General features: G+C 49.9%; 2 protein-coding genes across 2 annotated transcripts; one reads left to right on the top strand and one right to left on the bottom strand.

Annotated features, from left to right (window-relative positions):
- Nucleotides 1–7,138: 7,138 nt before the first annotated feature.
- Nucleotides 7,139–21,732, top strand: ELOVL1 (ELOVL fatty acid elongase 1). The gene is made up of 8 exons (XM_042819648.1): nucleotides 7,139–7,166; nucleotides 15,620–15,681; nucleotides 16,088–16,278; nucleotides 16,434–16,514; nucleotides 16,709–16,765; nucleotides 17,120–17,225; nucleotides 17,399–17,535; nucleotides 17,964–21,732. Exons 2-8 carry the CDS (start codon nucleotides 15,636–15,638, stop codon nucleotides 18,216–18,218), a joined length of 873 nt encoding a protein of 290 aa, XP_042675582.1. The 5' UTR covers nucleotides 7,139–7,166; nucleotides 15,620–15,635; the 3' UTR covers nucleotides 18,219–21,732.
- CDC20 (cell division cycle 20) lies at nucleotides 21,688–26,805 on the bottom strand. Its single transcript, XM_042819647.1, has 10 exons — nucleotides 26,613–26,805; nucleotides 25,965–26,110; nucleotides 25,267–25,363; nucleotides 24,615–24,743; nucleotides 24,042–24,238; nucleotides 23,269–23,363; nucleotides 22,837–23,068; nucleotides 22,521–22,646; nucleotides 22,245–22,362; nucleotides 21,688–21,967 (listed from the first exon to the last, which is right to left on the bottom strand). The coding sequence occupies exons 1-10, from the start codon at nucleotides 26,803–26,805 to the stop codon at nucleotides 21,789–21,791; spliced, it is 1,512 nt and encodes a 503-aa protein (XP_042675581.1). The 3' UTR covers nucleotides 21,688–21,788.
- Nucleotides 26,806–26,858: the final 53 nt, after the last annotated feature.

Genomic DNA, 26,858 nt, shown 5'->3' with positions numbered 1-26,858 from the left:
TTCTTTTAACCTACAGATCTTTTAAGTGGATGTCGTCATGTCATGCCTTTATGAAGGAGTTGAAGTACGCAAGGTGCAAGACAGCTGAGGGAAGGCAGCCCTTGCAGCCTTTACTCTCCATACTGAAGCCAAGCTCGGGTTTTGGGGTGGGCTGCAGGGCCGGTGTGACGTGGCCTTCCTGGGATGAAAGGTTTCTGGTGATTGACTGAGCACTTCTTTTTTCTTTTTTCCTTTTTGCTAAGAGCAGTGTTCACGCTGCCAAAATGTGCCAAGCCAAGTCTCACAACTGCACCATTGCAGAGCTTCACCTGCAACTCACAGAGGCAAAAACATTTGGACGTGGCAGCAAAAGGTGCCTCTGTACTGGAAATGGAAAATCTCAAAAACTGCTTTTAAGTCCAAGGCCCAAACTGAGGGAAAATGGCGAAGTGGTAGAAGCAGGAATGCCTGCCTGGCTCTGCATTTTCCCTGAGCTCTCGCAGGAGCTTGATGGCCCTGAATGAGCTGGATCACGTTTAAGTGACAGATGGTGTCACTTAATGTTACCACTCACATGGATGCTGTGGTAGTAAAAGCGTGCTCAAGAGATGGGATGTTTGGATGCATCTGTAAGAGATATCATGAACTGTTAGAGTTCAGACTAGTGTGACTCCACAGTGTATTTATTGTCCTTGTGATCATGGAGCGTTCTGGATCCATGAGTGTTGCCTTGGTGGAAAATCGCACTTAGAAATTAATGAAATCCTTCTGCAAATTGAGGGAGTGCTTAAACCAACGCAAAATCTGTTGACAGGCCTCTTGGAAGATGAAGCTTTTATCTCTTTTTTTGTGTGTGTCAGTGGTTGGGGTTTCTTTGGTGGTTTTTTTTGTTTGTTTGTTTTGTTTTTGTTTTGTCTTGTCTGTTTTTTAATAAGAAAGGAGACTAGTGTGTGTATTCCTCTGACTAAGACACATATTTTGCAAGGTCTAGGGATAAAGTCCTGGTTCCTGCAGCGGCTGCCTTGTCTCTGTTGCTCAGATCCCGTCACTGATTTACCTGCTCACTGTAACGCTTCTCCCTCTTTTGCCTTTGGGTCCAAGCTGCTTCTGGCTTGATCAGCAGATCTGCAGCAGTACAAAGGCCCCGCAGTGCTATGTGGCATGGCAGCTTCATCTCTTTCAAGCAAAAACTACCACAGGGTAGTTTTACTTTTCATTTCATTGAATGTTTGCTGGCCAGCTTGGGGGCCAAAGGGGCATCACTGCTGTCTATGGGTGTTATTTCCTTTGTGAATATACAGTGTTCCCCAGGATGTTCCCGATCTGAATCCAAACCTTTCCCTGCAATACCTACTGCCAGATGGCCCTGGTGGGATGCACCTGGTTGCTGCAGTCACCCACTGCTCTATGCAGCACAGGCCCTGCTAAGCTTCTGCAGCAGCTCTGAGCCAGGAATGACCTGTAAGCAGGCTCTGGGGGTGCACCTCCCATTAGCTGTTTGTGTTCCTTCACTGCAGGGAATTAAAAAAATTAGGAATTGACCTTGCAGTTTTGATCCAGCCTGCACTTGGGGCACACAGCCCCCTCCTCCCCTTCTTCTTGCCCTGTGCTCTTGTGTCTCAAGCTTGAGCTCAAGAACTAAATGCTTGTCCCCAAGCGCAGTGCAGGTGTGAGGTCACCCAAGGAGGCTTGTGACATTCAACATGAGTAGGACATTGTTAAAGAGGAGAGTGTTTGCAGAAAGGAGGCTCCACTATCTCGGGGCAGTTTGCTGCATATCTCTATTTCCCTCCTGGTTGTATCTACCCTTTTGAGGGAAGACGGTTGATCTCAGCTATCTGGAAGAAACACTGCAGTCTCTCACAGTAGAAGCTGCCCCACTGCTGCTGGGACCTTCTGGGCAGGCATTGGAGCTCACTGCAGGATCTGCCATGGGCTATTTTCTCCCAGATTTGCTTTTCTGTGATCTCCTGCCATGGGTCTTGAGGGAAGTGATGTGCTGCTGGCTGCACGGGGGATGAACCTCAGAAGCAGAGAAGATGCTGGACAGCCTGGGTAGAAGATCGGCCACTGGGAAACAGGCAGCATCCCCTGGCAGCCTGCAGCCTGAACAGGCAGGCAATGCCCAGCCCCAGTAGGAGCCGAAACACGGCCTCATTTCATGGCTAAACAATCCCTCTTTGTGTGTCCTGTTCTCCCAGAACAATCCCCTGCTCTGACAATGTCCTTTATGTGGCTTAGTCCCTGCAGAACAAGCAGCAGTGTGCTCAGCCCAATGCCTGGCAGCTTTCAGCAGTGCTTGCCTGCAGCCCTACCACTCCGCAGCCAAGGCACAGCACCCAGGACCCCCGTCCATCCTCTGCATGGGGCTGTGGTCATTTCAGATAAAGCCAAATGCTTCCCAGGAAAGGCTCAAGCACAGCTGAGGACGCATAAGAGGTGTCTTTCTTCTGAATCCATTTATTCTGCGGAGATGTTGGAAGTGATGCACCACAAGTGGGGAAAGCAGCCTGGGAAGTGGTTGTGGAGTGCATGCCACCGCATTGGCCTGAAACCCCAACCATCTATTGGGAGTGGAGAAATCACCAGGATTTGCAGAGCAACTCTCAGGCTCCAGGCAGTCTGGGACAGGTTACTGGAGCTGATCCACTGCTGTGGGCTCTAAATTACGAAGGCAAAATGAAATGGCTTCAGAGAGAGAGGCTGATGAGAAGCAGAGCTGGAGCTTTCTTATCACCTGCATTTTCTCTCTTCGAACGCACCTCCCTGTGAGATAGACTTGAAAGCTCCCTGCAAATGGGAAGATTTTAGGTTCCTAGCAGCAACTGAACTTGCAGATCTGCCATGGTCTTCTGCTGCAGCATGCTGCATGTGGACAGCCATGAAGGCTAGGACTGGCGATGAAGGAACAAGGGGAATGCTTTAGTGGGCCCAGAGATTTCTTACAACATCTGCAGAGAGTCCCAGGATGTCATGTATTGATGGAGTAATGCTTCCAGACTGCATTTAGGATGTCAAGGCTCACACCAGTGAGGCTCCTGGCTCTTATGCAGCTGATAAACAATTCGTTGTGGCAGGAAACTGCAGTCATGTGTCCTGCCCACTACAGCTGGCAGACAAAGTTCAGCAAATAAGCACACCAGGGCGAAAGTCTGCCTCCAAAGCATCTGAGTGCCAACACACCACCACAGTGCCCACAAGCTTCACTTTTATCTCACATTATGCCTTTTTTGCAGGTGATGTTCTAAAGTAAAATCAGAGCATTGTGTTACAGCAGGGTTTTGAGTGGGGTCATTTCATGCCTGTTGGCTACAGAAACGTGTGTCCTTTCTGAGCAGCTCCCAGGGATTTTGGATTCCAAGACTGAAGGTATTTTGATCTTCTGGCTGAAGGGGGAGAGGGAAGCACTGATAGTGATGGAGTAATTGTCCTTTACTGTCAGGATGATGCAATTGGCATAAATAACAGATGCAAGTTTGTGCAAATGAGTCATTTAATGTTGATATCAACCATGGAAGGAGGCAGCATATCAGCTTCAGCTTAACCAAGCATGCACACTCAGGCATGATCTAACTGCCCATCTCCATTTACTGAAACCATGTGCCTGCATTATGGTATTTAATAGAGTTTCAGACTCCAAGCAGTGTATTTGTCTCCTCTTTTAGTGGCCAGAGAAGCCTGGTTTTATTCTCTCAGAACTACATAGTGGTGATGTAGGAGTCTCTCTTGGATGTTTTGGGGCTGTCAACATGATCGATTTCTCATTTTTCATCTTGGATTTACAGAGAAAGTGTGCAGCAATGATATGTGATGGATAGTGCTGTAGGGTCCAGCCTCGGGAGAAAGAGAGAAGGATTAAATAATATCACAGAGCCAATTACATTTGTGGTTTCTATCTGACCCCATGCTAAGTTCCTGACTATTCAGGATTAAAAATTAAAGGATGGGAGAGACTCAGACATCATCTTTTCAATCCCAAAGTAGATAGGTGAATTTGTTTATTACGTGAGTCAGAGACCACTGAAGAATTACAGGGCCAAGAGTGCATACTTACTTTTCAATGGATTCATTTTAACTTTTTATTGTCATTAAGATTTTTTTAGTTGATTAATGTCAACATTTTTACCACAGGAGAAACGCATGATTAAATTTTTGTACATAAAAAAACCAACAAAATATAGCTATAAATTTAGTGAACAGTAAGAAAATATAAATTTATTATATATACCAAACATGAGCTATTTTAGGTCCTTAAAAAGCTGAGGTAATTTCTACCTCTGCAATAGCAACTGAGAAACTACTCATGGAAAATACTGATGGATCTTAGACTTGGAGAGACTGAAGCCCCTCTTATCCCTACCCAGGCAGTTACCCACGGTGACTCTATTTTTCAAGTCTGAGAGCAGAGAAGGTTCAATGCTGAGAAACCACACTGGCACTTCTCATAACACACAGATGAAATTGTTGTTACTAATCCCTAAGGTCATAACCTTTCTTCGAACTTCATTCCTTTTTTATTGCTTAGTTCCTACAGACCTTCCCATCTGATAGTCTGATAATCCTCTATACTGACGACTTCCATCTTTGCGCCTTCAGCAAGTTACATTAGCACACACTTGCTTTTTGCACACAGACAAAGCAATGAGGAAAAACAGAAATGCACCTGGCTCTGCAAGAGCGGAAGATAACAACTGGTGGATGGAACAACGGGAAGGCAGATCGCAGAGATTCACACCCACATCCGTCTGATCAGATCTCCGGCTTGAGAAGGATCAGCTGGTCCCTCACTAAAGCCAGAGTGGAAGTGGTATGCTCTTCTCCCAGCTAAGTGGTAGAGGAAGGTGCCCAAATTCTCCAAAGCTGGGGCCCTGTGTACCTGGGACAGGCCGTACACAGCCCATGCTACTGTAAACAAGAGCACGACAGTCAGGTTGTTTCTTGAATTGCAGGTGAATTGCTAATAAAATGTAGGGCTCTGCCAGCTGCACAAGCAATATGTGTAGTAAGGGCACCCTCGTGCAAGTGTGTGACACAATCACCTTTTGTTTGTAGCCCATACTGTAGCCAGAGCAACATGCCTAGCTGGCTGCAAACAGTTTTCCTCCCAGATTTTGAGTCACACAGGCACGATTCAAGATTGAAGCAGATTATCCATTTACAAAAGTCTCTCTCCCAACACTTTGTGAACACCAGCCTGTACATGACAGGTCATGTCACTCTGTGGCTTTGTCTCCTTCATCTTCCTTTATTTTTGAAGGATTTTCTTCACTTTGTGTGGTCATGCTCGTGGCTAGAAGTCAGGAGCTCCACAATGCTCAGCAGACTAGTGGAATCCTTACCGGAGATCTCCAGGACCCTGCATTCTCTTCCAGTCACATCTAGTTGGGCCAGCGCCATTCTGTTGGAGAATTAACAGCAGAAACAGAAGATGAAGTAGCAATGGAAAATTAAAGAGCAAATACCCACAGAAGTAATGGTGGAGAGAGTAGACACAACAGGGAACTGGAGTCCTGGACTGAGAGGAGAGAAAGAAATTGCATTCTGAGTAGAAGAGGGTGACCTGGAAATTTATTCCAGTAGAAGGAAGAAGCTGGGCTGTGCAATTTGGGGCTCACTTTTAGAGCCTGACAAGCCTTCCAGCAAGGGTGGATCCAGAGGAGAGGAGGAATGCTTAGAGAAGCTATGAGATTGGGGATATGAGGCTGAAAATTATCTAGCAGGGAGTGGGAAGGAATTCATTGGTGTTCTCTCATTTCATGAGGAACAGCATAGCAAGATTTCCATTTAACAGGACCAAGAATCAACTTAGAGATCAATAGTTCAAAACAGAAGAACAAGGAAAACAAACGAAACACACGAAAGGTAGCAAATGAAATTGACGCTTGTTCTTAACAAGGGAGAAGAGTGATCCAGCCAGCTGCAGGCCTGCCTGTCTGATATTAGTAGTGTTTGATTAAAGAGTAACTCAGCATATGGACAGGAAATGGAAAGTGAGTTAAAATATAGTCTGTTATGCCTGTCTAACATTACTATAAAGCAATCGGCCCTACGTGGACTGCAGGGAAACAGATGATACACTGGGAACCTTGGTAGGCAGTGGGGGCAGAGGTGAGCAGAGGAATTTCACGTGGGAAGGAGTGGTTAAAGGTCAGAAGAACACAGAGCTTGGTGCAAGGGAGCACATCAGGACACACAGAAGGTTACCACTGAGGTATTTTGTAGATATTAGCAAAAATATTAGGAGCATTCAGATGAAATTTGTTTGGAATCCAGTGTTGTGAGGCATTGGCAGTGCAGGAAACGAATTCTGTATCATAGAATAGGCATGAAAATCTCCAGGAGTGCAGTTCTTTACTTTGTTTTGGGATTTTGTGAGCTGCAAGCACCTGAAGGATGTGACAAACGTAGCCTTGGCTCCGTCCAAGTGGGGAATTCTCACCAGGTGACCACAGAATGTGCCACCACTTCTGGTCACCATCTTCAGGAGGAACTTGAACAGCAGCATGGCCAGAAGTGTTGCCTGGGCAGTAGGTGCAGGGACAGCCAGGTTAGGAAGCTTGTTTAGTCATCTGTGTAATGGCTGAGAGGGAGATGATTGCTATCTATAAGTACAATGGACATAAATATATAGGTGAAGATCTATGGGAGTGTGGTGCAGGAGCAAATGGATATTAACTGACCATGAATCCATTTAAGCTAGAAAGGAGGTGGTTCCTAAGAATTAGAACAGTGAATTTCGAAACAGGCTTCAGATCAGAAGAGCATGGATAAAAGCCCAAACATTTTATGTTCAAGTCCGATAAGTGAAGACAACATTCGATAGCTGGTGTTATATCACAAAAAAAAAAAAACAACAACACAACACATATGCCACTTGTCTATGGCTCTCCCTCTGCAGGGAGCTGCCTCACCCCTCAGAATCAGCGAATACCACCCCAAAACTCAGCACCCTCCCAGCAAAATTGGAGATCTCCACTCAACCCCAGCCCTGAGGTGAAGCCTGTGTGGGCGTGGCCACAAAATGGGCGGGCTGCAGTTATAGCGACGATTGGCCTAGAAAGAAAAGCTCCGCCCTTTTTGGGCGGGGCCCTTCCCTCTAAGCCAATCGTCAGCGGCGTAGGGGGCAGGGCAGTACTATATAAGTGCTGGGCAGCCGTGGTGGCGGGCAAAGCGGGGTGCGGTAGGCGGTAAGTTTATGCGTGTGCTGGGCTTCGCGCACATGTGGGGCTTAGTGGGGCGGGAGAGCCGGCCGACTGCTGGGGCTGTGAGCGCTGTGTCCGGCTGGGGCTGATCCTCCCTTGGAGGGTTATTGTGGGGGAAGTAAGAGGGTTTGGGACGAGATGTGTAACTGGCTGGTGGGTTGGGCTTTGCTGTTGGAAAAGCCTTGGGCCATGCTGTAGGGGTGCCTCAAGGCTCGGGGTTGGGCTGCCGTGCGTCCGCTGTGCGGCAGGCTGCCCGCGGGCCAGGAAGCGCCGGCAGGAGCCGCGTGCGTGCGCCCGCGTTCCTGTCACCCGGGATGCTCCGGGGCACGGGAGGAGACGGGCGGTGTCCCGCAGGCCGAGTCCTGCGACAGTGTGGGCGCCGCGGCGGAGGGCTGGGCCTGGGGTGGCCGTGGTCCGATGGGGAGGGCCGGGTGTTGCGACACGGCCCCGGCAGGTGGCGAGGCCCTGGGCCGTTGGGCGCGGCCGCCGCAGGGCAGGAAGGCACGGAGCGAGGCTGTCATACGCGTGGGGATCGGGGGTGACGACACCAGTCGGCTAGAGCCGAGGATGCCCCGAGTCTGGGGCGGGCGGAGCACCTCGGCCATCCGCCGGCAGCGGTGCTCGGACCCGGCGCGGGGCGCCCGGCGTGTTACGGCGCGGCCCGGTGGCTGCGGAACCGTCCGTCCTCACACTTCCGGGCTGCGGGGCTCTGGGCCGCGGTAGGCCCCGGCGGAGCCTCACCCCGCCCCGCGGCAGGGCCGGGCGCCGCCCCGCTGCTCGCTCCGGGGCGGGTGGGGGGCCGAGCTGCCGGGCCGAGCTGCCTCCCGCCGGCTTGCAGCCGGTGACGGGACGCGAAGGGCCCGGAGCCCACCGTGCTCGTCTCGGGACGGACCCCGCTGCAGCTGGGGCTGCAGTGGGGCTTCCTCGTAGTGAGGCGTGAGCGGCCTCCGCTGGCAGCACGGAGGCTGGGGAGTGTTCTCCTACGTAGCCCTCAGCATCAATGTGCCATTGAGAGATTCCTCTGCCCTCCTCCTCCGGTCAGGATGGCAGTACCAGGCCTCTGCTAGCAGCACAATGTTAGCTTTGAGCGCCGGCTGGTGTAGGTGACGGTCCTCCCTCTGGCCCTTGCTCTGGAATGCCAGTGGGAGGAGGTTCTTGTCACCTTCTTGGTGGCAGCAGTACCCAGGCTGTTGTGCATGATGTCTGTGTGTGCTGAACAACTGTGGCCAAATGCTGACTATCTGACTTCCTGTAGGCAGTGCTGGGATTGATCTGTATTTCATGTATGTGGGCCTTATGTGATGATACACAACGTCGGTGAAGCTGCAGGTTTGATTTCACAAGACCTGGTGAGGCAACGTAAATGTAACTAAGGACACTCTGGCAAGTGGGGAAGCAGTCTGTGTGCCTCAGTGTATGGACTCCTTTCCACAGCTGCTGTTGGAGCAGTGCAGAGGGGCTGCTTGATGCTGTCCCACTGGCTGTATACATTGGTTCTGGAGGGTGAGAGGAAGTGGAGTAACTCCCAGCTGGAGGCTCTTGCATTTGTTTGGTGGGCAGTGTGGGATAACACAAGGTACTTTGCTGCTAGTGCATCTGTCAGAGCATCTCATCCCCATGCCAGGGCTGTCTGTGCAGCAATACATCCATCCTGCAGTGCTGCCCAAAATTGTCCACCTTCTCTTCTGCTAGAATGCAGCCAGGGCAGATTCCTAAGTGGATGGAGCTGACCTTCCCACAGGACCTGCTGGGTGGCTTCTTAAGGATGGCTTACAGAGTCAAACAGTTGACTGAGCCCTTGGGGCTTGACTGAAGCTGCTGTATCCCTATCTTCTTCAAAGAGATGAGCCCCTTCAGCTTGTGGGTGTGAGCTGCTGCTGCCAACATATTCCTTTGAGATGCAGCATGATGCCAGCTGTTGCAGTAGCCTGCATCTCAGTGTAGGGATTAAGCCATGCCACCCACACAGCCCAGGCCTCTGTGCTCCCGCCCTGCATAGTGTTCTCATCTCTATTTCCCTGTAAGTCTATTACTTATAGAGAGCTTGTATGGTTCTCTGGGACAGGAATATGATTTAGTTCTAGCAAAACTGACAGAATGGACTCTGGGAAGAGGCAATAAAATCATTCTGACCTAGAGTTGTCTTGAAGCATTTTTTTTTTTATTTTTTTATTTTTTTTTAAGATGAAAACAAAGGACAAAGTGTCTTCTGTTTTTTCCTGATGGAGAAAAGCTTTACATCTCCATGATGCTCTGATGCTGGCTTCCTTGCATTACTGTGTGATTGACTTTGCACTGTTGTCACAGAGTAGAGGTGAACAGTTTCTCCTCACAGCTCTTGGGCAGTGATCCTTTAGGAATGAGCTTCAAGAGGTACTGGGAATGGTACCTGTGATGACCCAGGAGTTTTTGCCTGTTTCTATGCTTTTGTGCTGAATTTGTGCTACAATGTGCCCTGCTGTCAGGTGGTGGGAGTATGTGGGCTGGAAAGTCTGGTTCCTGCCAGTCAAACAGGTGAGGCAGCCTGAGCTCTTGCAGGCAGGAGCTGGTCCCCAGGAGCTGCGAGGCTGCTGTTGCTCAGAGATGACAGGCTGCAGCCGTCAGCTCTCTGCCTCAGCCTTTCCACAACAACAGGCCTGTGTCTGGCTGCATCTGGGACTGCAGTTTTGTGGGGATGCTAACTGGGTCTGGTAATTCTTGATTCTTCCTTGGAGTCTATTTAATTTCAGGTTGATCCTTCCCTTGTAGGACAAATCGGGTAATAAGCAGTCACTGAGGCAGCAAATTCTCCAGCTTTGCATGGTGTGCTCTTAGTCTGCAAGCACTGATCTGATAAAGTACTTGCTCGTGGTTTGCTAATAGACTTGTTCTGTATACATAGCGAGTTATATCCCATGCTGCTTCTACTTAATCCTAAGAGGCTTTCCTTCTCTGTATGGGACAAGTGGGAGAAGAAGTAGACTCGGTTTTAAGTGATCAATCTGCACCTGTAGAGATGAGGCCTCATGCTTATAAACCCTGTTAAAGGTGCCACCTGTTATGCCCTCAGGCTATTGAGCTCTGCTGTACAGCTATGATGCTGCTGGAGTCCGTGGCATCTCTGGTTTTGCCAGTGAACATAAATTCTTGTTTGAAGGCGGTTATGTGACTGTGCTGCCCTTTGTGCAGGGAGCAGGGAAGCCCAAAGCTGATGGCGTGGTAAGTTGTAGTCAGTGAGCCCTTCTGTGGGTGAGAAGTGGCTCTGAGTTTGTAATGGGCTTTTTGAATAGTCAGGGCAAAGCTATTAGAGTGATTTCAAGAGTCTTTCTGCTGCTTGCTTTGTGGACTTCAAATATCCATCTTGTTTTAGTGTCCCTGTCCAATTAGTGCTCATGCCTAGATGGTGCAGCACACCGGTTATTACTATGTAATATTACAGACACTGTGGAAATGTGTTTGGAGCCCTCTTGTGAGGCATTTGCATGATCATGAAAGCCACAGAGATGAGCACCCTGGTGCTTTGCCCATCCCACATGCAGATAGGGGTGATCAGTGTTCCTCTGCCAGAGGGCTTTGACCTACTTCTAGTAGTAGGTGTTGGGATCAGCCCTTCTTGGTCTGTGTGTCCTCCTTCATCACCTACTTCATTCTGTTCTTTGGGTGCTCTTTGCTATGTACCCTGGAGGGCTGCTGTGTTCCATTGCTTCAGATAGGTAGCCCAGTCATCTCTGCCTCACCTTGTACTGTGTGAGTATAGCACAGGGTCACTGTGACAACGTTGCTTTTACTTCTAAAGTAGTTTCGTGTGGTTTCTTTATTCCTTCGCTCTTGTTCCTTGCAGTGTCAGAGTTTCTCCCGGTGTTGCCTCTTTGACAGCTCTCATCTGCACTGATAGCCTGAACACGGAATCACCGTTGTTGGGTATGATAAAGAATAAGCTTAGTCTGACAGCTTGCTTGCTCAGATCAGAAAGATGCTCTCCCTGGGGAAAAAACACTGTTTGGATACAGGCCTCTCACTGCAGGTTGTTTTTCTGAGGATTCTGAGTCTGACTGCCTACTTTATTTTTCTGCACAAGGTTACTAAGCCCTATTGCTGCAGGCTTGTTCCTTCCCCTGTAAGCCTCGGGAGGATCTGATGACTACCCAGATTCTGCAGGTTGCCTGCTAGTCTGGGAGTCTCCTCTCATTTCTTCCTTCTAGCACGCATGGGAAGGAGAGGATGTAATCTTTATAAGATGCCATCCAAAAGCCTGAAGGTTTTACAGCTGCTACTGGAGAGTGTATGGTGTTAACACCGACCTGCTGAGGATTAGGGAACTGCTCAGCTCCAGACAGGTCAATCACCTGCTGCTTGGAGCTGATGTGTAAGGAGCAGTGCTTGGCCAACTCCACTCCAGTAGTGACTGCAGCAACACTCTTTCCAGAGCTGTTGCATAGCAAGGGCTTGAGAGTTTGCCCCTTCACTGGAAATACAACTTTTCTGTATTGACATGAAAGGATACTGATGCTGACCGTCTGTTTTCAGGCTGTAAGCAATGCCCTTTTTCATTTAGCATGAAATAGCTGAGCCAGAGGAAGTAATAAATGGATGTGTGATTCAAATAGGATCTTATCTGGTGGTGTTAACTGCCGAGTTCACTGGGAAGCTTTGCGCTGCCACTTGGGCTGGGAGATACGGGACTAGTTGTCATCAGACCCTGGTCAATCCATCTGTCACCAGTCCTCAGAGCCAACGTGTCAGGCTAGGGCAGCTCTGTTCTCTTACTGTACCCCAAGTCTCTTGGCTGTGTTTTCCACATCTGAAGTGTAGCATCTTGTGCCAGGCTGCTGTTCTTTGCCCTGTGACTTGGGGCTCAAGTGTTTCTCTTAGATTCTCATTTCTCTTGGGGGACTGCAAAGTGGGAAGACTTGACTTCAGTATGTGGACAGCCGTGTTTCTACTGAGTCTTCACACCGATGGCTGGGATCATTCAGTGTACCACCAAATTCTTAAATACAGCTCTCCTGTTGGATGCTCTCTGCTATATGTGCTTGAGCTTTCTTCCCAAGATGCTGTGTATGACACCGGGTGTGCACTGAGTATTGTCGTCTCTTCCTCCTGGAGATGGAGCTGCAGAGGGAGAAAATCCAGTTCTCGCTGCTTCATGGTAAACCTCAGTCTTACAGCAGCTCCCCTTCAGATCTCATAGAGAGCAGGGTGCTGCTGCTCAGGGATGCCCAAATTCCTGCTGCCTAGTCTGATTGCTATTGTTTTATGTTGGGCTGATGCTGTTGTGCTTATCTTGATGAGTTCACTTGCATATAAGCTAAGGAGAGCTCATCCTGGAGCTGGCTGCTGTAGGTGATGAAGGTGCCAGCTTGTGATGCCTTCTGTGTGTGCGCTTCAAAGTTACTACATTCTGGGGTGCTCAGTCCCATTCTGCAGTAGCTGCCATCAGCAGATCTTCTGAACTGTAGATCCCCATGGCCCTGCTGGGGAATGTGGGCTCTGAGCACTTGAAGTGTGCACAGGCACTGCCAGGCCCCTTTGGGGACTGGAGCTCTGCGAGGTTGGATGGGTGTTTCTGATGTGCTGGGATAGAGCTGGGGGAGGATGAGCTTTGGAGGAGGCTTTTTTCCCTGGGGTTGTGGATTCATCAGCAGTCAACAAGCCTTGCTGCCTGCCTGTAGGTCAGGGTTGAGGGTTGGCTTGTTATCCAGCCAGTTGGTAATCTCCTGACCTTTGAGGGCTGCTGATCCCTTGGGAGCCTCGTGGGGACCAAGCCTGCCATAGCCAGTTCAACAAGGCCAGCTCTGCAGTCACCAACCAGACTGTTTTGGTGCTGTCTCTAATTAAACTAGTGGGAAGATTATGGTGGCTTGCCTTCTTGCCTGTTACAGGACTGATTTGACTTGAATACTGATGAAATGGGAGTGCTGGCTACTAGGCTGCTGGAGCTCACCCTGTTGTTTGTGATAGCTGCTGAATGGTGAGAGATAAGTGCTTTGAAAGGTGTGTGTGCTCTATGAGGTAAAGCTACGCGGGTTGAGCTGTTGTCTGTCACTGATTCACAGTGCTGTGGTCAGGCTGCTGGGTCTTGTTAAAAAGGGCCTTGCAGTTCTTGCTGAAGTAGCACAAATTGGCTGCATAGCTTGTTGGAAATCTGCAGTGTACACACTTAGTGTAAGTAAGCATCTAATCCTCAGTGCTGGTTACAGGGACAGAATTTGGCCTGCTGCTCTGGCCTGCAAATGAAATTTCCCCAGAGATAGAAGTGATAACCTGTTGGTGAGTGGTGGAAGCAGATGTGTTGCAAGGCCTTCAGGCAGCGTGAGGGGTGTGTTTGGGCCCCAGGGTGCTTTGGGAAGCTTGAACCTGTTTCTTAACTTCCCTTGAGCTAATCAAGGCTCAGTTTTGGGATCTCCGGTCTCCTCCCGGTTTCTTGCACAAGAGGACCAGGATCTTGGAGTCAAAGGAGAACGATCTCTTCTGTACTAACCTGTGAGCTGTAGGCTCCTGTGGTACGTTGTGTAGTGTAGCATGGTAAGAGCAGATGCCTGACTGAATACTAATTCCTCTCAGGGTGCAGAGAGACCTGAAGTGTTGGTGTTGTGTGGAGGGATGAGGCACCTGGAGACTTGCAAACCCTTCTGCTTTCCAGTGTGGAACAGCATGGAGCCCTTGTGATTCAGGAAGGCAAATGCATTTCACATCCTCCTGCCTGACAGAAAGTAATGCTTGAGTCTGCTCTACAATCACCCTTCTGCAGATCTATCTGAAGGCCATGGCTGCCCTTCAGGAGGTGGAAGTGGGTGAGACTTACTTGCATCTGCTTACTGAGCAAGGTAGGCTTTGGTCTCTGCTTTCAGGACCATGCAGCATGCCAGTGTGGATACCAGATCTTGCAAAGACCTTGGAGTCCCTAAAAATGTGGCTGCTATTAGCTTTGTTAAACAGAACAATATCCTGCTGCTGTAGGAAAAACTCATACATCCTTTCCATAAGGTCTGTAGCATAATCCTAGTTCTACTCTGGTAGAAATTCTGGTGTGTGCCCAGAGCCCCTGTTCAGAACAAGACCAATGCCTTTTCTCCCTGCAATTGGTTGAGAAGTGTAATCCATAGCTTCTAAGCTTGTTTTCTTCTTAGGAGTGTGAGATGTAGCTCTGAGCTTGTAGGTGCCTTTGATACTATCATATCCCAGCCTGCCCCAAATAGCTAAGTGCTCCACAGAAGTCTTAGGTCTTTACCTAAGACTGACTCACTCAGCTTGATAAGATAAACACTGAGCTTGAAAAGTCAGGTAGCTTGTGCTGGGAACTAATACTTGAGGGCTACTCAATCTAGCAAATATAGGTGTAGCTGGATGTTGTGGTCAAAGTCTGAAACTCAACAGACAACTTTGGTGCTTGCTCTCTCTCTCATGAGAGCAGCTTAAAGTTCAGTGGCTTCCAAGAGCTGTGCTTTCTGTCCTTCCCACAGCAGAAGCCGTAAGTAGCTTTCAAGGATGCTGTAGTTCCTGCTATGCTTTTCTGGCTTCTGTTAAGTGTGGAGAGGGATAATCTGGTGCCTGGGAGTGTCTTCTCTGTTGCCAACAGAGGTTCCTGGGGTCTTTGGGAGTGCTGGCTGCTCTGCAGCCTCACTTGAAGGGGTACTTTAGGCAGTGGTGTGAAAGGGCTGTTAGAGGGAGGTAGGTGGCACTGTCCAGTTCATGGAGCAGGGTACAAACAGGTGAGCACAGAGCTAGCGGCGCTGCTGTGGTGGTGCAGGCTTGCTGTCTTAAGTGGTGAATGGGAAGGTAGATAGCAGGCCACCATGATTGATGCCATTTTGGTGCTTGATAGCCTTGTGTGGCGATTGCTGCTGTCCTGCCTGGTCAAAACTTGGAGGAGGGGTGCTGGTGTGACTGCTACTGGATGCTCCCTGCTGGGAAAAAAGGTCACTTCAGCCTCTCAGCTGTAGCTTGAATCAGCTATGTGCTTCCTGATGGTGGCAGCAGTAATCCTCCAGGGAGACTGCCATGGGGGGACCCATTTCTCCAGGCCCATGTTTGGGAAGTGATTCCTGTGCCCCTTCTTGGAGGAAGAGATAGGATGGATGGGATTTCTGCTCCCCAGCATCATGGCTGTGAGTGGTGTTAACACTTGAGTGTGTTACAGCAAGAATAAGATCAAGGAGATGTAGATGCAGTGCTGGCTGGAAGCTTTCTTAAATGAAATGTTAGGATCTGCCTTGGAAGGACTGCAGGTGATGATGTGGTTTCCAGCAGAGCTGAGGAGACAGGATCAGGTTCATGGAAGAGTAGGGAGTGCATGGCTTCACTGGATGCTTGTTTATAATCAGTTGGAAGTAATGACAACCAGGTAGTCATGACAGGACCCTGAAGCTGTGCTCGAGATGTGATTTTGTGTAGGACTGTGCTCTGCAGGCTGCCTTCCTGGGTCAACCGCTGCCTGATCTGCCCCCCTCTCTCTGCAGACACACTGCCACTACCATGGAGGGGATTGTGACTATGTATCAGGACTTCATGAAGAAAGCAGGTAAGTGGCTCTATGCAGATTCAGGGTGGGTGGCATTATGTGCTGTGCTGCCACAGGCCTGGGGGTGTGTTCTGACATATCTGATGTAATGCAGGTCTAGCTATGTTCTGCTCTAATGTAAGTGCAGCTCTGGGGTTTTTAGGCTACCTGAGACTATCTTGCCACAGTGTCTGTTGAGGCATTTGTGCCCTCCTCCTGGCAGCTCTGAAGCACGGCTTCAGGCTACATCTTATACAGCACAGCTTTGCTGGGTTCTCCAGTCTCTGTTACCAGGTTGCCCCTTGCCTGTACTCCTGTCCTTGGAGAATGGGGTTTTCATGTCCTTCACTTTATTCTGGTGTTATCACTGCTGTTAGCACATTGGGGTTGGGATGCTTACTGCTGTGCACTTTGGCTTTCTCCACAGACCCCCGCATTGCTGATTATCCACTGATGCAGTCCCCATTCCTTGTGTTGGGCATCCTTCTGGCATACGTCTACTTTGTACTCTCCTTGGGTCCCCGGCTAATGGCAAACAGGAAGCCTTTAAACCTGAAGAAGTTCATGGTGCTATATAACTTCTTCCTGGTGGGACTCTCACTCTACATAGTCTATGAGGTGAGTTGCCAGCAGGTTGTCTGGCACATACAAAGCAATCCATGCAGGCTGTGTGGGTCATGGAAGAGCACTTCGTGGGTTCCTTGGTATTTTGAGCAGGACTGGGAAATGCAGTGGCTTGTGTGTTGGACCTCACTCTGATGCTCTTGTTGCAGTTTCTGATGGCAGGGTGGCTTACTGGGTACACCTGGCGATGTGACCCTGTGGACTTCTCACAGGACCCCAAGGCCCTCAGGGTGAGTTCTCTTGTCTCTCATGAGTAGGGATGGCTTTCAGTGCTTGTCTGGACAGCAAGTTCCCTGCCTCTTCTTTGAGGCAAATGACTTGGTACCTGGCTTTTAGTGTCACTCCAGGGTTCCTGTCTGGTGGGATCTGGTTACGGGACATGTTCAGACTGACATGGGAATCATGTTAACTTGTTCTATTACAGATGGTCAGTGTTGCTTGGCTGTTTGTCTTTTCCAAGTTCATTGAACTGACAGACACGGTAAGTTACTGGAGAGGCCTTGTTCTTGGGGGAAACTTAATCACTGCTTTGGGCAGGGATTTGAGGCCCAGTGTACTTGAGGTGGTAGGTGCCTCCTTTGGCCCCTTCAGTCTGAAATGCTGGTGGTTCTATCTGATATCACTGATGGGAGAGATCACTCTGGATATCACAGAGGCTACTTCTATCATAACTCTGGAAGCTGCGGGGTAACCTAATGTGTGGTTGCAATGATCTTGGGGGGAAGAGGAGGAGGGAGGAAGCATCACTTGAGACCAGACACTGAAGCAGTGGCCTGGGTTATTTCACCTGCTCCCAGGATGCTGACCTTTGATGCTTGCTGGGCTCTCATTGCAGGTCATCTTTGTCCTGAGAAAGAAGAATGAGCAGGTCACATTCCTGCACCTTTTCCATCACTCTGTTCTGCCCTGGAGCTGGTGGTGGGGAGCAAAGTTTGGACCAGGTAAGATAGGAAATAGCTGGAGAAAAGCTGGAGTTGGTATCAGCTGAACAAGGAAGGCATTTTTTCACTACTGCTGGACTCCTAGGAGTCCTTTTTTTTTTTTTTTTTTTTTTTTTTTTTTTTTAGTACTGCTGCAGATGATTGACTTATTCTTGTGCAAATGTGTCTAACAGGGGGAATGGGATCATTCCATGCCATGATCAATTCCATGGTGCATGTGGTCATGTACTTCTACTATGGGCTCTCAGCAGCGGGACCTGCCTTCCAAAAGTACTTGTGGTGGAAAAAGCACATCACAGCCATCCAGCTGGTAAGTCTGTGCTATGGAGTAGTGTGTGTGTCCTCAGCCTCTGATGTGAATGGCAGATCAGTGCTTGTACATATGAAAGATGCAATCAAGAGCTGTAGTTCTTCTTTCTCAGTCTTCCACTCTGTTTCTAGCAGCTCTGGCCTGCTGTGGTCTCTGATAGCCCTTACAGCCTGGTGAGGGCATGGAGCCTGCTGCCTCTGGGCTATGGCATGTTGGGAGGGTGATAGACAAACACTGCTTTAAAACTCATGCTTGCATCTTCCAGCTGCAGCTGGCTGCTCCTCTCTGTAAGAACCTGTATTTAGAATGGGCAAAGAGACTACGGATTTAATTAAAAAAAAAAAAAAAAAAAAAAAAAAAGGTGTATAGTGGGAGATCCTTAAGCAACTCCTGTGAGTTATTTGTTTCTGTTCTGCCTTGTTCCCCAGGCACAGTTTGTGATTGTCTCCGTCCACATCTCCCAGTACTACTTCATGCCCAGCTGCCAGTACCAGTTTCCCATCTTCATCCACCTTATCTGGATTTATGGGACCATCTTCTTCATCCTCTTCTCCAACTTCTGGTACCAGTCCTATACCAAAGGCAAACGATTGCCCAGGGTGGCTCAACAAGCAGCCCAGCACAATGGTAGCAGCATCCATGAGAATGGCACTGTCACCAACGGCAAGGTCAAAGCCAACTAGAGGGCAGCCTGGCCCTCCCAGAGCCAATGAGAGCCCCGGGGCAGAGGCAGCTGGGACCTGTTCCCCTGCTCCTGGGTGCTACTAGCCAAGTCAAGTGCCTACAGACTGTTGTACCCTTGTGCCCAGCCCTGCTGTCCTCTGTCTGCATGCCCAGCCCCTCTGCTCCGAGCAGCCGTGGGCGACTTCTGCTCTTGGGAGGGCTTGTGCTGTTTCTCGCTGTTGTTGAACGGAGAGACAGCTGCCTGCATCACAACTTGGGGCTGCAGTCCCATTCCAGTGTTTCCAAAGGAATTCCCCCAAGTGCCTGCATCTGGCCCTTTTGCCTGGGGGCCATTTCCTTCTGAGTAGGACCAAAAGAAGAGACCGATCCCTGTCCTGGTGCCCTCTCCTCTTCCCTGGCTCATCAGAGCCTGTGTGGATGAAGTGACTTGTCCCTGGTTGCTTGCTGCTGCCAGCTCAAGTGTGAGTGCTCCTGCTATACCATGCCTTGTGCCACTTTGTTCCACGCCACAATGCTGTGTGTCCCTTGTGGTCCCTGTATACCCAGGTGGTGGTGAGGGGGTCCTGCCCTGGTGTCTGTGCTCAGGTGTGGCTGTGGAGAGTGTAGGGGCAGCAGATATGTGGTACTTGAAGGCCCGGAGCTGCCCAGTACAATACGCATGCCTTATGCCTAGTACGAAGTGGGGTTGTGACACCCTGAAATGCCTCTACCATATAATAAGCCCAGGTTGCCTTGCATTTCTTTCCTGTGCCTGGGTGGAGTGCTGAGCATGTGCTTTTAGCCATGCTTATGTGTGATCCAGAATAGCAGTTGGTGGCTTGTTCTGGAGTGAGGGAGGCCAAGCTCACTGTGCTTTGGGTGACTTACATTCCTGCAAACTCGAGACTCGAGCAATAATTGCCTCTAGAGTTGTCTGCTGGGCTCTCCTGCCTGGAACTGGCTCTGCTCTGGCCTGATGTGAGCACAGTGGAGGATGGTTGTAGCATATTCTGCTATGGTGTAATGGGGAACACCTCTTGCCTTCATGGATTCTGCTAGGATTGAGTGAAGATGTGCTCTGCCATTCAGCAGGGCAGTGCAGCAGCTCTCCTGGGCCTGGTGCTTGTTGCCTGCTCTGACTAACCAAAGCTATATTAGTAGCCTTGAGGATGAGGTGAAGGAGCCAGGCCCAGTCAGATTGGGCTGCTCTTCTATCACAAATAAACAGACAGAAGGAGAAATGGCTCTGCCCCTTGTTTTCCTGGCTTGCTGTGCTGTGAAGCTGTTCCAGCTGCCTGGTCCTGCCCAGTGGTTTTGGAGGCAGGGCTGGGAGAAGCAGCTGGTGTAGCAGGTTTGTGCTGGTGGGGAGAGGGCTGTACTGTGCTGATGAAGCAGATGGCAGATTGTTTCCAAGTGCTTTGATAGAGGGGTGCTGAGGGCAGGAAGTGTGTCAAGGCTCCTGTTGTGAAAGTGGCTCCACCCTGTTAAAGAATGGCTGGGGTGGAACAGAGGTGTGGGCTGGGACCTGGGCCAGCAGAAGCTGCTGCTGCTTTTCAGAAACCCTGTCCTGGCTATAGTGCAGAATTGGGGTGGAGTGGGGATTTGAGACTCTGGAAACCCAGGTTATGGGGAAAACAGCAGGGAGACCAGCCAGCTGCTTTCTGAAGAGGGAAAGGAATCTATTTAAAGCTGTTGCCATCTCTGAGTGAAGTGCTGGTCTCTGCAGAAGGTATTTCAGGCTGGACAGGAGGATAGTTTCCACTGCTGCTTTCTTGCTCCTGCTACAGCAGTCTGTCTTCCTCAGCTGGGTTCTGTTCCCCTCTACTAGCTGAAACAGTTTGGCTTTTATGCAGAATGGTCAGTGCTGCCTTCCTCATCAGCTTCTGCTGAGTGGGAGGGCTAGGCCTGAGTGCTGACTCAACCCTGAGAATTGGGCTGGGTAGCCAGCCAGCTTGTGTGGCAAGGAGGAATGCATGAACCCAGAAGGCCTCCAGGTGAGTTTCACTGTAGATTCGATTATGGTGTGGGAGGGCTTTAGTGGAAGTGTAGCCAAAGCCCTGCAGCTGGGTTTGGTGTGGATGAGAGCTCAGTTGCCTCTGCCTTGCATATCTTTTAGGAAGGAGGACAGGCTGCTGCCCTGTGTAAACATTCTTCCCCATTTCTACTAGTGCTGCTCCTGGGTTAGGGACTGACAGAAGAGTTCTGGTCCTTACTGAAGTGGTAGCATATCAGCTCAGTGCTCAGAATTCACAGCTTGAGCAGGAGGCAATCCAGCTGAGACAGAGTGCTGCCACTGTTTAGCTTCCTTTCCCCTCCCTGCTTCTCGCTGGCTCTTAGTGAAGACAGGACTGTCCTTGCTTTTACCCAAAATAGTAACAGAAGTTTAAACTACTTACACTTGATATTCTAAAAGAGGGCTGTTCCTTCTGTGTGCTCTGCTTGCCCTTCCTCCAATTGTTCCTATTAGCTTGTGATCTTTCCATGGGTGGGCTGTGGAGCTTAGTCACTTATTCCCTATTGGGGACAGACAGTTCCAAACTGCGTTTACACCCTATATGGCAGTTGCTGGGCTTGCATGTGAGCTCCTTCCCTCCAGGGCAGCAGGGCCAGTATGGGGCCAAGGGAAGAACACTGTAATAATCCCATCTCCTTCCAGTAATGCTCAGGGGACTTTCAAGAGCCATGGAGAAGTGGAGTTTCTGGAGGCGAGTGTGCAAAGGATGCAGACAAGCTAAGCCCAGAGTAAGATAAACCACTATTACAGTGGGATAGCTGGAAAAACTGTGCTAGCTTTCAGACATGCAAAGCCTTCTTTCCAGAGAGGGTCACTCCTGTGCTCAGGATCTGCCTCCTGCAGCTGCTGTGACACTATACTCCTTTTTGCCAGCATTATGGGTAGCCCTTCTCTGCTGCCTGTGGGCTAAGGCAGTGGCTGCCTGGTACAGCACGCAATGCTACCACCTGGCGGAAGTGGATGGAACCTGGTGCAGCATGGCACTGTGTGGGGGAAAAAAAAGGGGGAAAGCAGGCTAGGAGGTGTATAGGCTTTGCTAAGCTGCTTTGCATGCACTAGGATGTTATTCACAGCTCTGCAGTTCTCCAGGCTTCCCCAGATAGCCCATTATGGGGTGGGTGCACAGTACCCTGGTGCAGCCCTATAGCCCCAGACAATGCAGTTCCACATTCAGAGTAGCATGGCAGCTTTGGCCGGGGTGGTCTTTGCTCAAGTAAAGGTTCACTGTATCCATTAGTTTAAGATGTTCAAAGGGAGTGGGATGCTGCTCATATGACTTCACCAGAGGAAGGATTGAAGAGAGCTTGCACAGACTAGACATTAACTTCAGCTTGTGAAGAGTTACTGCTGCCAGGGGTGAACCTCATATTGTAAGCTGGCCCTAAAAACAGAGCTCTACTTCTTGCCCAGAAAACAAACCTCAGGGAAGAGTTTCTTGTTGATCTAAGCCACAGATGGCACTTTCTTCCATCAGCTTTAAAAGGCAAAGGCAAATTAAAGCTGTTTATTAACATTTAAAATACTGTACAGTGTGTAAGCCAATGTCCCAGCTTCCCACAACACCAACCCTGTGCACTTATCGGATGCCCTGGTGAATGATGCTGCTTTTGGCACTGTTTGCCTTCTCTTTTTCCTTCTTCTTTATGGGATCCATCTCAAAACAGCGCCAAAGCCGCAGTGTTTCATCAGCAGCTGCCGACGCTACTGTTACACCGTCTGGGCTCATGGTTAAGTTCAGGACTCGGGCAGTATGACCTAAGGAAGTGTACAGTCAGGGCTGTGCTGATTTTAAGAGCAACCATCGTTCTCCCCATCTTTTGCACTTGTGTCCCTCATAAGCCTCAACAGCCTGCATCAATGCCCCATAACGTACTGAAGCCTTATGAGGTTACATCCTCAGCCTATAGTTCTAGAAAGTGTCCCTGGACACTTTTTTTTATTATTGGTGCTTCAGGTTAGACAAGTAGCAGACTACTTGAACTGAGGATCAAATCTGCCTTCAGCCCTCCCTTCCCCAGGGAGCCTAGCTTACCTCGAAGTTCAGTGACCTTGGCCATTGTTGGATACTTCCATATCACCAGCTGATTCTGTGCAAAGCCATGGCCTGAAATGAACTCTTTATAGGTTGTTGACCACAGGATAGAACAGACCTGCAGAGAGGCAAAAAATACTATGAAGACATGCAAGCTACTTGTGCTGATGTTCATCAGCAAGGATGAACCCCTGCTGGCTCCCTGGCCTGTCCCAGGCCTCAGGAGCCATCGTGTATACCAGAAAGAATTTTATCACCAGGATGTTTATGTCTCACCTGGGAGTGGGCATCAACAGCACTGAGACAGGTGCCGGAACAGACATTCCAGATGCGGATGTGTCTGTCGCTGGTTCCACCGCCAGTGGCTAGGACATTTGACTGCCACGGACACCATGCCACAGCCTGAGGAAGAATCAGTTCATTTTAAGAAGTACAGGAGGCAGCCTGTTTCCTATTGTGTCTTCCAGAGCTCAGGCCACAGCAGCTCCAGGGTAGCCTCTGTCCACCAGGGCAGGGACTGCAGCAAGTGCTACACACCCGCTTTTCACACAGACATGCCCCCACACTATCCACACAGCAGGCCTGCACTCACCTTGACAGCACCCTGGTGCTGAGTGAAGGTCTGTACAGGAGTGAAGTCTCCGCTGTCTCCCTGGACAGATGGCCAGATGTTCACCAGGTTGTCGTTGCCACCACTGGCCAGGTAGCGACCATCTAGAGACCACTTGAGTCCGCACACCTCTTGTGTGTGGCCAGTAAGAGTGGCCACGTGGTGCTCAGCCACTCTGACATCATGGTGGTGGATGTGGCCAGTCCGTGACCCACTGCAGAGAGGAGATTCACAGTGTCAGACTAGCTCGTTTTCACCAAAAGCTCTTTGTGCTATTGCAAGGCTGCCTTTATTGCCATTGAGATTCAACCAGTGTTAACCACCATCACTGGCCTGTTGACATGAGCAGAGCAGCCACAGAACCTCTTCACAACTGTGTCCAGCAGCTGGATGCTGCTTCACCCCCAGCTTTACCTGGAGAGGATGTAGCTGTTCCAGCTGAGGGATCCCACCCGAGAAGAATGGCTGGTCATACTTCGGAGACGCTTCTGCTGCTGTATGTCCCATAGCTAGAGAGGCAAGAGTATTATGTTCTCCAGAGGGTAAAGAATAGCAGCATTTTTGCTTTGCCAGGAAACTTTACTACACAGACTCTGGCATTTAACCTTTTCTGTACAGGAACAGCAATTAATTTCTTATGTATGAAACAGTTATTCCAGGCATCAGAATATCCCTGAAGTCTGCCTTGCTACTGCAGTTCATCACTGGCCACAGGTGGGTGGGGACACTTCCCTTATACTAGTCTTAGCACCCTCAACATCACAAGACAGAGGCTGTAACCACTAATAGTCACAAGACCACAGGAAGGATTCCCACTGCAGTGAGGGTCACTTACAGCCCTTTGGAGAGTAGATGACATAGCTCTAAGAAACTAGTTAGAATTTGTACTGCCTAATGATGACATGAGCATAAGGACACCTTCAGACAATATTGCTCCCCGGCAGAGAAGCACATCAGTGTCAAGTTCTCCACAGGCCTCTGTCACAAGTCATCCACTTCACCCCTTTGCTCCCACAATGGGCAGCAATTCACTGAACTGTAACAAGTGCCAGAACACTCCTCTTCCCTGTGCTAAGGATAAAGACATACAGTGTGTTCTGACTTCTGTCCTGTGCTAGCCAAGACTTTGTTCCAAGGCCACACAGCTCCAGCAATCTTTAGACCACCTCTCATTTTACTGCACTCACCTGGACCTCAGCATTTCTTGTGCCAACAGCAAGGTAGTTTCCTTCTTTAATCCATGACAGAGAGGATACATAATCATCTGGATTCTCTATCTGCAGCAGCTGGATGATTTCCCCAGAAGAGTGATTCCACAGATAAACGCAGTTGTCCAGAGCCACTGCCAGGAAGTTCTGAGAGCTCCAGTCAATGAGATTCAGATCTACAATTCGGAAGAGCAGTGCAGCTGACACAGTGCTTACACACAGAACCCCACCCACATCTTCACACAGCACTGCAGTGAAATATTTTCACTAATGCTGAATGCCATATCTCCCACCTGCACCAGCCACATGTGCATGCAGGTAAGGGGCAGCCTCCAGGGATCCACCATGCCAAGCCAAGTAGCCCCAATTCAAGTCACCCACATGGTGCTTTGGACTATTAGGCAGCACAGAGACACTCAAGAATTGGTTAATGCCAGTCTTGGGCTGTTTCAGTTTCTCATGCACCCATTAGAGAGTTTCCGTTCATCAGACCACGTTGGCTTAAGTCTTTTACCCCACTGCAAAATGATCTCAACACTGCAGCCTACTTACAATAGTCATTGCGAATCTCTGGTGCATCCAGGATCCGGTCTGGCATTGAGGGAATGTATCTACCATGCTTCCTACTGGAAGCAGGTGTAGTCTTCTGGCTGTAGAGCACTTTCAGGTTATTCTGATAGCCTGTGTGCAGAGAAACAGCTTTGATATCCTGCTTCCTCCTGACCATTCACCCAACTAGAAAACCCCTTCAGTTAGAACAAAGTCCTGGAAAAGAGGTCTGGATATCAGAGCACTGTGTTATAGCCTTATTGACAGTATTAATCACTGAATCAGAGTGGTTCCCAATTCAGAAGAACATGTTTGACTATTACTATTCACTTTCTTGCCTAGGAAGTTCAAAGGTTTTATAGGCAGACTTCAGGAAAATGCATTATCTGCAGTGCAAGTTAACAACTGGCAGTCATAACCCAGCTTTCATAAAACAATACAATGAGAAACCTCACACAAACATGCCAGCTGTTACGCCAACCCCTGAACTTCAGGAAACCTGAGAGAGATTCCAGTGTGCAAAGAACTCTGAGATCAGCTGATCTCTCCCATGGCCAGAAATAGGGCCACATGTGTTGCAGTTCCCCACACAGATCTCTGTACCCAAGTCCCTCAAACAGGCCCTGCATTGCACCACCCTCTCTCTGCATCGTACCTTCTGGAGCGTTCTGTGGCTTTCCACTAAGGCGGAGAATCTTAGCCTCTTCTACATCAAAGCCATTAAGATTCACTGCCCAAGATTTCTGTTGCTCCTAGAAAAACAAGCAACCCTTAGCAAGTCTCATTTGAAATACCACCTTTAAACAAAACTGCAGCTGGTAGAAGACAGTTTGGTTGCACTGTGGGATTCAGCTGCATATAGGCAGCTCAAAGTAGGTTTTTCCTCAGACACCATCAGCAGGACATGGTGCTGTTTTCATGAAGAAAACTATAGTCACAAGGGACCAAATGCTTCATAAACATTTCCAGAGCACTACATGCACATTCCAGAATTGCTCCCCGTGCAATATTCTATTGTCCTAGAATAGCTACTGCCAGCAGTTTCACACTGCTCAGGCTCACAGATCTCTGTAACCTCTATTTAGAAGTCTCAGTAACCCAAGTTCCACTGTCAGAAGCTGCACAGACCAAAGCAGAAGCCTGTGCTTAAGGAAATACCTCTGCAGAGCAGCTACGTGCTCAGCCCACATGTGCACAGGTTCCCCTTGCAGGCTCCTGAAGGTCCAGCTCAGGAAGTGGAGCTGGTGGGGACCCTCATCCCCACACCTGCTTTTAGAGGCTGCTTTCTCTGTGTCAAGTCACAAAGGATCGGGTATTTAGTGACAATCATATTAATCACAGTACTGTGCTCACCTTCTTGGTAGGGGAATTTTCAGCAGGGTCATTTTCTTTGGTTAGGAGGAAATTGGCCATTTCCATCTGCATCGTGCTGCGGTTGGGAATGTAGCGATCCCCCCCAGCTTTTGTTGGGGTGCTCTGGACTTTGGATCCAGATTTGCCTGCGTTCACATACGTAAATATTGTTTTAGAGATACTGAGAGAGTTTGCATTCAACAAACTTCCAAAGCAAAACGAACACCGTTTCCAAGAGGCGCTTCAGCAGTTCAGCCTACAGCAGAGAGAAGCTCCGTGGCTCAGAGCACACAAGCCGCAATTCGCAGCTATTCCCAGCCTCCCCCGTACCTCCCCGCATAAAGGCAGCGAGCTCACATCGGGAGCGGCCACAGAGAGAACGCCCGGGTTTTGCCGCAACAACAGCGCCAGAGCTCACGGAGAAGGGGAGGCCATTTCCCACTTACAGCGCACGGAGCGGACGAGGCACGCAGCCCTGCCGCGCCGAGTCCCAGCAGAGCCGCATCGCGCGGCCGGCGAGATGCTGGAAGCGGCGGTCCGCCCGGCCGCAGCGCGGAGCTCAGCGCACCCAGAAGCGAGGGACGCCCTCCACCCCGCCCGGCATCCCAAAGCGGCCCGGCACAACCCCGCTCCCGCCCCGCCGCTCACCGGGGGTCTTGGACGGCGTCTTGCTGCCGCTGTAGGAGCGGTTGGCCGGCTTCATGGGCGACATGCTGGCGGCGGGGCTGGGGCCGGCGCTCTCCTTGGCCTTGCGCTGCCACCGCGCGGGCGGGGCGTTGGGGATCGGCGTGTCCAGCTTCAGCAGCCCGTGCAGGTCCGCCTCGAACACGAAGTGCGCCATGGCGCTGCGGGCAATCCGCCGGTCAGTGCGGCGCTGCCAGGCACGGCCACTCC

The sequence above is a fragment of the Centrocercus urophasianus genome, unplaced genomic scaffold (assembly GCF_019232065.1).
Source record: "Centrocercus urophasianus isolate 14NV4802_14NV808 unplaced genomic scaffold, USGS_Curo_1.0 seq_18, whole genome shotgun sequence".
In the NCBI taxonomy this organism is placed as follows: domain Eukaryota; kingdom Metazoa; phylum Chordata; class Aves; order Galliformes; family Phasianidae; genus Centrocercus; species Centrocercus urophasianus.
Note: the sequence above shows the minus strand (reverse complement) of the source record. Positions and strands in the feature narration are given on the sequence as shown.

Excerpts from the sequence above, each read along its gene's own strand:
- ELOVL1 (XM_042819648.1), top strand. The coding sequence starts at position 15,636 with ATGGAGGGGATTGTGACTATGTATCAGGACTTCATGAAGAAAGCAG. Across the intron at positions 16,279-16,433 it reads CACTCTACATAGTCTATGAG|TTTCTGATGGCAGGGTGGCT; the intron begins GTGAGTTGCCAG and ends CTCTTGTTGCAG. Across the intron at positions 16,766-17,119 it reads TCATTGAACTGACAGACACG|GTCATCTTTGTCCTGAGAAA; the intron begins GTAAGTTACTGG and ends CTCTCATTGCAG.
- CDC20 (XM_042819647.1), bottom strand. The coding sequence starts at position 26,805 with ATGGCGCACTTCGTGTTCGAGGCGGACCTGCACGGGCTGCTGAAGCTG. Across the intron at positions 26,111-26,612 it reads GACGCCGTCCAAGACCCCCG|GCAAATCTGGATCCAAAGTC; the intron begins GTGAGCGGCGGG and ends ATGTGAACGCAG. Across the intron at positions 25,364-25,964 it reads AAAATTCCCCTACCAAGAAG|GAGCAACAGAAATCTTGGGC; the intron begins GTGAGCACAGTA and ends TTGTTTTTCTAG.